General features: G+C 41.4%; 1 protein-coding gene across 1 annotated transcript in view; it reads right to left on the bottom strand.

The window, feature by feature from the left end:
• MCUB (mitochondrial calcium uniporter dominant negative beta subunit) overlaps positions 1-10,329 on the bottom strand; it is a 25,936-nt gene extending 15,607 nt beyond the window's left edge. Inside the window, exons 1-3 of the mRNA XM_021707397.1 lie at positions 10,255-10,329; positions 8,810-8,980; positions 4,965-5,069 (exon numbers count right to left, since the gene is read on the bottom strand). Of these exons, the coding sequence (XP_021563072.1) occupies positions 4,965-5,058 (94 nt within the window). The 5' untranslated portion in view covers positions 5,059-5,069; positions 8,810-8,980; positions 10,255-10,329. The remainder of the gene's footprint in view (positions 1-4,964; positions 5,070-8,809; positions 8,981-10,254) is intronic.
• Positions 10,330-11,293: the final 964 nt, after the last annotated feature.

Genomic DNA, 11,293 nt, shown 5'->3' with positions numbered 1-11,293 from the left:
CTGGCCGCTCCCGGCCACTGCAGCCTCGACCTGCTGGGCTCTGGCGATCCTTCCGCCTCAGCCTTCCAAGTAGTTGGAACTACAGGTGTGCACTACCACGCCCGGCTCATTTTTTATTTATTGTAGAGATGAGGTCTCGCCAAGTTGCCCAGGCGGGTCTCGAACCCGTGGGCTCAGGCAATCCACTCATCTCAGCCTCCCAAAGCGCTGGGATTACAGGCTGAGCCACCAAGCCCGGCTTAATGCTTTCTTTAGTAATGATATTCACGCAGATTGTCAAGACCAGTTCCCATTCACCTTGAAAGGAAGACAATGGACATTTGTGGTGCTGCTGATGGTGTATTTGCACAGCCCTACAATATGTCACGGCATGGTCACTCAAGACTTGGAAAGTTGGAGGCCCCCTGAACCAGTGTCTCTATTTCTATATGATATCATCTATGTAGATGATGTCATGCTAACTTCCGATTCTCTTACGGACCTAGAGTAGGCAGCACCTCAGCTGAATGAACATTTGCAGGGGAAAGGACCATCTGCTGTTATTGACAAGATCCAGACACCCCCACCCCACTTGCCCAACACCATCCAAATAGCTGCAGGAAGTCTGGGGCTTCCTGGGGCATTGGAGGGCATTTATTCCACATTTAGTGCAGATTATATAGCACTTACATAGAGTAACCCAAAGGATCCCAATGGGACTGGACTGAGGAGTGCCAACAGGTATTCAGTGCTGCCAAAAGTACTGCGGGTGCCACCCAGGCACTGGACATTCTAAACCAATTCCTTCCCTGTGAATGGGATATAAATGTTATCTGGGAAGGATACATTTGGAGGTTTTGGCTGCGACAAGGTAACACTCGACTTCCCACTGGCTTTTGGTCACAGTCCTGGAAAGATACTGAAGTCTGCTGGCTACATTGCAAAATGAAACATGCTGGATAGAAAACACTGTGGGAATTTACAAAAGCTTGGGGGCTTACCGTCAAATACTCTGATGTGGTGACTGCTTGCAATGATTGCTCTGTACTGCTGAGAGTATCTGTGGAAACTGCCAGCAAAAGGTGGACACATCAGATGGGGTCGTAGGTCTTTGATCTGCTCTCACTTGTGTTGATATCACTACAGGATTATTGTAGGCCTTCCCTAGCAAGCAAGAGATGTGGCGCTCAACCAACAGAGGACTGTCACAGGTCCTGGTAGCATATGGCACCCGTGAAATCATCAAAAGCAACCAGGGAGCGCACTTTACTGGACATCAAATGCAATAAAAGACTGAGCGGCTGCCTGTTCGCCTATCCTACAATCCCACGGCCACCAGCCTAATAGAAAGATACAATGGCATGCTAAAGGACACCATGATTATATCAATAGATGCAGAAAAAGCATTTGACAAAATCCAACACCCATTCATGATGAAGTCTCCCAGCAAATCAAAAACAGAGGAGAAATGCATCAACTTGTGAAAGATAATGTCAAGAAGATGAGAAAGCAAGCCACAGCCTAAGATAAAATGTTTGCAAAAGACTTATCTGATACAAGACTGTTATTCAAAACATACAAAGAACTCTTAGAACTCAAAAATAAGAAAATGAACAACCTGGTTAAAAAAATGGGCAAAAAATTTGAAAAGACACCTCAACAAAGAAGACAAATATAGCAAATAAGCATGTAAAAAGATGCTCAACATCATGTCATTAGGAATTTGCAAATTAAAATAACAATGACTACACATCTATTACAATAGCAAATATCCAAACCACTGACATCACCAATTGCTGGTAAGGATGTAGCAAAACAGGAATTCTCATTCACTTCTAGTGGAAATATAAAATCGCATAGCCACTTTGGAAGACAGCTTGGCAGTTTCTCACAAAACTAAACACTCTTTCCATATGATCCAGCAATCATGCTCCTTGAAATTTACGAAGATGAGTTGAAAATCTATATGCACACAAAAACCTGCATTTGCATGTTTATACCAGCTTTGTTCATAATTGTTCAAACTTGAAAACATCCCAGATGCCCTACAGTAGGTGAATGAATTAACTGTGGTACATACAGAAAATGGACTAATATTCAGCACTAAAAAGAAATGAACTAACAAGTCCTGAAAGCACATGGGAAACCTTAAATGCATATTATTACCAAGTGAAAGAAGCCAATCTGAAAAGGCTATCCAGTTGGCCCTCTGAATCGGTGGGTTCTGCATCCAACCAATTGTGGGCCGAAAATATTCAGAAAAAATCCAATTAAAAATAACAATATAGGCCAGACACGATGGCTCATGCCTATAATCTCAGCATTTTGGGAGGCTGAGGTGAGAGGATTGCCTGAGCCTAAGGGTTCAAGAACAGTCTGGGTAACTTAACTCATCTCTACAATAAATCAAAAAATTAGTCGGGTGTGGTGGTGCTTGCCTGTAGCTCTAGCTACTTGGAAGGCTGAGGCGGAAGGATCACCTGAGCCCAGCAGGTCAAGGCTGCAGTGGCCGTGAGCGTGCCACTGCATTCCAGCCTGGGTGACAGAGTGAGACTCTAACTCAAAAAAAAAAAAAAAGAAGTAGAACCATCTCTGTTCAGAAACAACATGATATTGTATATAGAAAATCCTAAGGAATGCAATAAAAAAACTATTAGGACTAATTAAAGTGTTCAGTAAAGTTCAGAATACAAGATCAATATACACATACAAAAAAAAACAATATAACAGAAATAATACAGTTTAAAAACAACACAGTATAACAACCATTTACATAAGTTACATTGTATGAGGCTCTAAATAATTTATAGATGACTTAAAGTATGCAGGAGGATGTTTATGTGCAAATACTACACCATTTTATATCAGGAACTTGAGCATCCTCAAATTTTGATATCCATGAGAAGTCCTGGAACTGTTCCCCCATGGACACTGAAGGAAGACTGTATATGAAGTGATTCCAAGTATATGGCATTCTGGAAATGGCAAAACTACAGAGATAGGAAAAAGATCAAGGGGAACCAGGGGGTAGGGAGAGGAAGGGATGACCAGGCGGAGCACAGAGCAGTGAAACTAGTCTGTATGATACAGTAAGCTCTCACTTTACGTTGTCAATAGGTTCTTGAAAACTGTGACTTCAAGCAAAATGACCAGTTTTAGTTTTACCACAGGCTCATTGATATAAACAAGAGTTAAGTTCCTACAGCATGTTTCTGGTCATGAAAACATCACCAAACTTCTAATAAAGACTTAAACACTTCTAATATTAAATATTAAAATAAATGTGAGTTATACATACATTTAAGAATTATTATTATTATTATTTTTTGAGTTGGAGTCTCACTCTGTCACCCAGATTGGAGTGCAGTGGCTGGTCCCGGCCACCGCAGCCTCGACCCGCTGGGCTCCGGCGATCCTTCCGCCTCAGCCTTCCAAGTAGCTGGAGCTACAGGTGCGCGCCACCATGCCTGGCTCAGTTTTTGATTTATTGTAGAGATGAGGTCTTGCCAAGTTACCCAGGCAGGTCTCGAACCCGCGGGCTCAGGCAATCCACTCACCTTGGCCTCCCAAAGTGCTAGGGATTACAGGCTGAGCCACCGAGCCCGGCCATTTAAGAATTATCAATAAAACAGGTAAGATAATTATTTACCCAATTTTTAGTAAAACAGTGACAGCGGTCACAGTGAAAATTGTAAGGAGCCCCTCTTTCCACCACACAGTTCAAAAACAAACAATAACCCATGTGGTGGGTTGGCTGACAGCTTTCTTACTGCATTGTTTGTTTCATGAATTTGTATGATTATTGTAGACTTTACACATTTTTATTTTACAATAATTTTTATTCATTCACTCATTCATTCATTCTCCAATCCACTTATTCTGTTGAGGGTCGCAGGTGGCTGGAGCCTATCCCTGCAGCTCAGGGTTCAAGGGAGGAACCCACCCTAGATAGGATACCATTCCATGGCAGGGCACAATCACACACACCCACTCCCTCTCAAACTGGGACAATGTAGACATGCTAGCTCACCTCCTGTACACACCTTTGGCATATGGGAGGAAACTAGATACTGGAAGAAAACCCACCCAGACATCAGGAGGATGTGCCAAAGCCAGACAGTGGCCCTGGGTAGAAATCCATTTTTTTTCTTTATATGACAAAAGGATGTTGAATGAAACAACATTATCTGAGAACCTGCTGTACCATAATGATGGTACACAAATGTGGTTCTACATTTGTCACACCTATAGACTGTACAGCGTCATGTAAACTGTGAACTCTGGGTGATAATAATGTGTCAATGAAGATTTACCACTTGTAACAAATACACCAGTTTGGTGTGGAATATTGATAGTGGGGGTGGGACGGGTGGTGGAGGGTATAGGGGAACTCTGTACTTTTTGGTTAATTTGGTTGTGAACCTAAAACTGCTTTTAAAAGTAAAATTTATGTTTTTATAAACAGGTAAGAACTGTGTAACAATAGATACCTAAATTCATGATTTTTTCTTAACCCAGTAATGTCAGATTAAGCATTGACAAGCCTAACGTTGAGTCTTATGAGTCTAAAAAAAATTATATGGGACTAAAACCCTGCTAGGCACAGTAATCACTTCTACCCCTGCTAGAAAAACTAGCAAGATTGGTTTTCCAAAGATTTCTTGGTCATTCAATCAATTAAAAAGATTTTAAAGATAAACTCTGCTCCCAGTATAAGGCCCCACAGCTAAAGGTTAAATTAAGATACCAGCTTGGGCAACACAGCAAGACCAACCATCTCTAAAAAAAAAACAAAGTTAGTGGGGTGAGGTGGTCCATGCCAGTAGTCCCAGCTACTTGGGAGGCTGAGGTGGGAGAATTACTTAGGGCCATGAGTTTGAGGCTGTAGTGAGCTATGATCTTGCCACTGCACACCAACGTGGACGACACAGTGAGATCACATCTCTAAAAAAAAGATACTGTAGTTGGAAAGTTGTGTTTCTTACCTTCCTTGGGGCACTGCACATCATGTGCTATTTTATTAATGACAAGTTTAAAATCATTCCTTAGCAAAATATGCATCAAGGTTGAAGCTGGCATCTCGCTGCCATCTGAAAGAAAAATACAATGCAAAAATATATCTTTGTTTTAGAGCAGTAGAAACACATAGAAAATTACTAACCAGGTCTTTGCAATATAGCAGTGGACATTTCTTTGTCTTTCGGGGAGGGAGGGGCAAAACCCAGACCTCATTCCCTTTGAGGGGGCTCTCTTCTGTTGCTCTACATCCCATTTCATTGGACCGAATGGAATAGACCAGCACTCCCTCTCCCACCCTCTGTCAGCTGGGCTGGAATCCAGGTTAATGCCTCTGGTGAAGCTATGTAGAAGGTCACTCAAAGATTCAGGGGAGGTGGGAACTCTTTAAAACAAGGCCGGAGCAATGAAGGGGGCACTGTTGGGAGTGGCACAGTGTAAGCAGCAGAGCCCATCAGGTGGTCCCTGAGCTAATCTGGTCTCTGCTCCTGCCTTTTCCCACTTCCGGCTCTCTTCTGAGCTTGGTGTCTGCCACTTCCAATATGATAGCCTGTTGACTCTGAGGCAGGTTAGCGTATGTAGTTTAAAGATAGATAGATGAGTTTCTTGCAGGCAGGCCTACATTAAAATAGAGTAAGAGTTCAGACATCTTTGTTTTCCATACCCGACCTTCACCCGACTGACCAGGCACACCAGATAACTCTGCGGGTTGTAAATTGGAACTACCAGTCCGGTAAGTCACAGAAGCAATAGGAAATTACCCAAAACATAGACATGATGTTCTAAGAAAAGCACAAATGGAAGTCACTTCCATTATTTAGACAGTCCTTGTGACCTTAAAAGGTTGAGAGATGGTACTCGAAACTTGTGATCAGATACCTATAGCCCTTTGCTCTTACCTCACCGTTTCCTTAATTATTGTTGTAAAAATATATAAAGCTTCTTGTCCAAGGCAAACATGTGCCCTTTTTCTTAAGGCACTCAAGCGTTTTCTTTTTTTTTAAATTAAATTTTACTTTATTAAAGAGATGTGGGTTACAAGTAAGGATTAGCTATACAAGCAGGTTGCATGTAGGTGAAGTTTGGCCTCCAAATGGTCCTCACTTTGGCTACACTCAAACAGAGTTACTTTAGCTACATGAACATGTGTGATGACAGAGACACCACTAGTAAAATCAGGAAGAACTTAACTGCCAGCCTCCTGTCTTCTTCTCTGTAGTTCTTTTGTTCCAGAAAGCACCAGATTGGGTCTGCACCTAGAATTTGGCTATTTGGGTTCCTGTTCATCAGTTGGGGTGAGATCATATTCTAGCGAATTGCCAAATAATTCAACCCACACAATGGGCAAAACTGTGACAAGCTTAGAACACTCTTTTCAAGCCCAAATTAAATACAGGCAAATTCCACCCACAGAGTCTCTTAAGAAAAAAAAAAAAAATCAGCAACATACCAATGGTTTTATCTTGCCAAGTGTTATTTCAGCTCCTAAAATATTACTATAAAAAGAAATCAACTGAATATAATTTTTCAGTTTATACAAATGTATGAATAGCAAAAGATTGATATGAAACATTTTTAAGGCACTAGTGACACAATGTTGAATTTTTCATGTATTCTTGGGTAAGTGTCAATTTAAACCCCTAATACAATGCTTTCACCCAGTCTAAAGAGCCTCTTTTCCCTAGGACTTCTGGTCTCTTTATTTGTGCTTTCTGTTTAAAGCTACAAAAATTACTTTTAGAAATAAACAGGGTAAACACCAATCACTCTTCTAATCTCCCTTGTTTCATTCACTTAAATATTTATTGAGTACATACCATAGGGCAAGTACTGCTCAGTTTATGGGCAGCCAGCATTTCTCAGCTGGGGGATGGGGGCGCATGTCTTAGGTCTACTTCAAGGATGAAACAGCAGGAAGCCCATTGTGCCACAGGACTAAAATCTTATTCTCTGATCCAGGTTTTAGAAGGAAGAAAGCCCCCTGTCCAGTTAAATCTATAGGCTTTACAATAACCGATGACCAGTCTTTCCCGATCTGCCCCTCTCCACCTCTCACACTCTTCCCTCTCCTGCCTAGCTCGCTCCTTTGCGGCCAGACTGGAGTCAGCTCCTACCTCAAGGCCTCTGCGTCCAGGGCACTCCAGCCCTCTGCACGTGTCTTCGCTCACCTCCTCCAGGTCTTTGCTCAGAGGTGACCTTAGCAAGCCCACCCTGCCCCCACACATTCCCTTGCCCTACTCTGCTTTTCTTTCTGCATAACATTTATTACCTAACATAACTCTGACTTTATTTACCTTGTTTCCTTCTCTTTCTAAATGTAAGCTCCACAAGGGCAGAATTTTTTATCCTTTTTGCTCTTTGCTCTACTCCTAGCATCAAGAACAGTACCTGACATATGTTAGATGCTCAATAAATATTTGTTGAGTTAATCAATTCTTTAATCTCCATTTTTCCAACTTCGGTATCTATTCCTTAGTTAATTTTGAATTTGAATGGGAAAGAAGAATCTTTATTTCCTTTTCAAAATTGCAACCGTTATCACTCATACTTAAATAAGCATATTTAAGCATTTACTATTATAGTAAAATAATGCAAATTTATTAATTTATCTATATTTGCACCTTCTGTATATTGAACAGGAGTAAAGGATTATTTATTCTATTTTACAGGCAGACCATGAGAACATAAACATTGTATTCTAAATTTAAAATGTCTAAATGATTAAACAGCTCTGCTGGTATTTAAAAAGTATATAGTCTTCCTAAGAACTAGTTCTGTCAAAAATCATACCAGACTATAATTGCTTTATAACAAAGATGAATGAGTTACGTGTATTTTAATTACTCACTAGCTATTTAATCATTGAAATTGCATTTTGTTTTCTAATTATTCAAATTTTGCTGAAAATTACATGCTAATGCCTGTGCCACAAAAATGTTCAAGAAAATTTTTTTGACCGTTTATGAAATAAGTAACTTAAATTTTCACTAGATTTATTCCATTAATTATTATTATTATTGTTTTTTGAGTTGGAGTCTTACTCTGTCACCCAGATTGGAGTGCAGTGGCCGCTCCTGGCCACTGCAGCCTCGACCTGCTGGACTCTGGCGATCCTTCCGCCTCAGCCTTCCAAGTAGCTGGAACTACAGGTGCGCGCTACCATGCCCGACTAATTTTTGATTTATTATAGAGATGAAGTCTTGCCAAGTTGCCCAGGTGAGTCCCGAACCCGCAGGCTCAGGTAATCCACTCACCTCAGCCTCCCAAAGCACTGGGATTATAGGCTGAGCCACTGAGCCCAGTCCATTAATTTTTTTACTCAATAAAGTTAAACAATGTTGCCAGGTGCAGTGGCTCATGGCTGTAATCCCAAGCACTTTGGGAGGCAGAGGAGAGAGGATTGCCTGAGCTCAGAGGTTCGAGACGACCCTGAGCAACATGGCAAAAACTCATCTCTACAATAAATCAAAAAATTAGCCGGGTGTGGTGGCATGTACCTGTGGTTCCAACTACTTGGAAGGCTGAGGCAGAAAGATCACCTGAGTCCAGCAGGTGGAGGCTGCAGTGGCCTTGAGCGTGCTACTGCACTCCTGCCTTGGTGACAGAGTGAGACTCTGACTCAAAAAAAATAAAGTTAAAAAATATCTTACTAGTACTGATATGTAAACATGAAGGATTTATTAAAGGGCAACAATTGATTATCCAATGAATTAAAGAATGTACTTCTTTCTAGAAAACTAAAAAACCAAACAAAGATTTGAAAGAAAAGAGAAAGAAGCCCTGGGACAAAGTTGCAAAATATATATGTACATACCTGCTGTGAGGATGGTGGCGGTTTTGATACCTTTATCTTCATTTTGGAGATCCTGAAGGAATGAGCCAACTGTTGACAACGCTGGTTTAACTACAAATTGACAACGTTCTTTTCTGGATGGCAAAGTAAGTGTTATAAAGGGAAGGCCGTGTCTATAATTAACTGTTATTTCTGCTGAGAAAAAAATAATAAAGGAATGGGTAAAATTTCTTTGGGAAACTTTAAAATACAAAAATTTGAAAAGTAATGATTAAATATGAAATTCATAAGACTCTGAAGTCCTATAAAAATGTGCATAGCTTGTATAGTGTCTTCATTATACAATTTACATAGTCCCTGTCGTTCTGTAACATTTTATTATAGTATGTATCACACAGTTTTATCTGCTTAAAGTCTTTCTAAGGTAAAGAGTTAAGCTCTTGAGGACAGAAACTATTTCTTTTTGTTTTTTATTTTTTTTGAGTTGGAGTCTTACTCTGTTGCCCAGGTTGGAGTGCAGTGGCACTCTCACGGCCACCACAGCCTCTACCTGTTGGCCTCAGGCAATCCTTTTGCCTCAGCTTTCCAAGTAGCCGGAACTACAGGTGCATGCCACCACACCCGGCTAATTTTTTTGATTTATTGTAGACATGCGGTCTCCCCAAGTTGCCCAGGCTGGTCTCCAACCCATGGGCTTAGGCAATCCTCTCGCCTTGGCCTCCCAAAGTGCTGGGATTACAGGCTTGAGCCACAGTGCCTGGCCAGAAACGATTTCTTTTCCATCTCTAACTCCGACTGCTGTGATGGATATTTGACAAAGGACAGCAGAATTATTATGGGAGCACAAAGCAGATGAAATGAACCCAACCAGGGGGATGGGTGGGATGGGGATAGTGCAAGAAAAGGGGGAAGGGAGATGGGATTAATGGTAGTAAATATCTGTCTGGGGACGGGGAGACACCTCTTATCAACAAGGGTGGCTGAACGAAGCATATTTGTATACCTAACCCTTAACTGTACCCCACAATATCATAATAAAAAATATTGATGATAATTTAAAAAAAAGAGAAAAATCTGTTTTGCTAAAAACTCATAGCTGGCTGGGAGCGTGATTCACATCTATAATCCCAGCACTTTGGGAGGCCAAGGCAGGACTGCTTGAGTCCAGGAGTTTAAGACCAGCCTGAGACCCATCTCTACCAAACATTTTAAAAAATAGGAATATTAGCTGGGTTTGGTCGCACACCTATAGTCCCAGCTTAGAAGGCTGAAGTGGAAGGATCATCTGACCCAGGAGGCCAAGGCTGTGGTGACTGTGCCACTGCACTTCAGCCTGGGTGACAGTGAAACTCTGATTCAAAATAAAACAAACAAACACAACACATACACAACTCCCAGTTCTCCCTTTATTTTGAAAAATGGAAAGCAATTAGCATAGGAATCAAAGAAGTGGCAAGAAAGCTTACCATCAGGGGGCACCACTGTACTGTAAAGGTGTGACTGGTAGCATTTCAGATTTCCACACAGCTTCACACACAAAACCTGTGAGAAAGGAAAATTCAAGAATGGGAACGTTGACGTGTCTTTACTAGAAGATTCGTTTAGCTCTTATATGACAAGCACAATGAACAATCCAGCTTCCCACTCATCCCAGGGAAGCCCTCAGAAGAGTCTTCTTCTCTGCTTGCCCACGGCCACACAGGCTGGAGCAGGAGCACACTGTGAAAGGTTCTCAGACTGCGGTGTGAGGCCCCCTGCAAATCCCAGGGTTCTGTGGGAATGTTTAATTCGGTTTTTCCTTTTAGGTCATAATCCAAAACAAATGGATAGAAGCACATATATCCTAGATATGTGCTTCTCAAAGAATCGTCTCCAGCCCAGAAGCGTTCGGCAACCCCCAGGGTGCACTGGAAATGCGAAATCACAGACTCAGCCCTGACTTACTGAGTGAGAATCTGCATTTAACACAATCCCCAGGTAATTCACACGCATGTTAGCATTTGGTAAACACTGCTTTAGAGCTGTGCTGTCCAATAAAGCACAGATCTAGTCACATGTAGCTATTTAAATTAATCAAAATTATGTATCTAAAAATTCACTTCCTCAGTCACTGTTGCCACATTTCAAGAACTCAAAAGCTCCATGTGCCCGGAGGCTATCTTCCTGGAAAGCAAATGGACAGGGATAGAACATTCCCAGCCTCACAGAAAGTTCTACAGGACGGCACTGCTGAGTCTGCAACATTTGAATGGCTACCTCACAATGGGACATGTTTTCAGGACTGCACTGGTGTTTGTGCTTACAATTGTATTGATGCTTTATGAAGGCCAATGAATACCATGGTACACTGTGTGAACAAAGATACTGTGGTAGTAAAAATGAAAGGAACTGAGGAATTGGTTCACAAGCATTTGGAATTCAAAAAAATTTATGCCAGAGCAATTAGTGCCAGAGTCACAACACGGTGGCTGTATCATATTGATCCTGTTTTTTTTTTTTTTTTTA

Source organism: Carlito syrichta, unplaced genomic scaffold (genome assembly GCF_000164805.1).
Source record: "Carlito syrichta isolate Samal-C Ts95f unplaced genomic scaffold, Tarsius_syrichta-2.0.1 Scaffold317361, whole genome shotgun sequence".
NCBI lineage: Eukaryota > Metazoa > Chordata > Mammalia > Primates > Tarsiidae > Carlito > Carlito syrichta.
The sequence above is the reverse complement of the archived record's forward strand: the minus strand, read 5'-3'. Positions and strand labels throughout refer to the sequence as shown.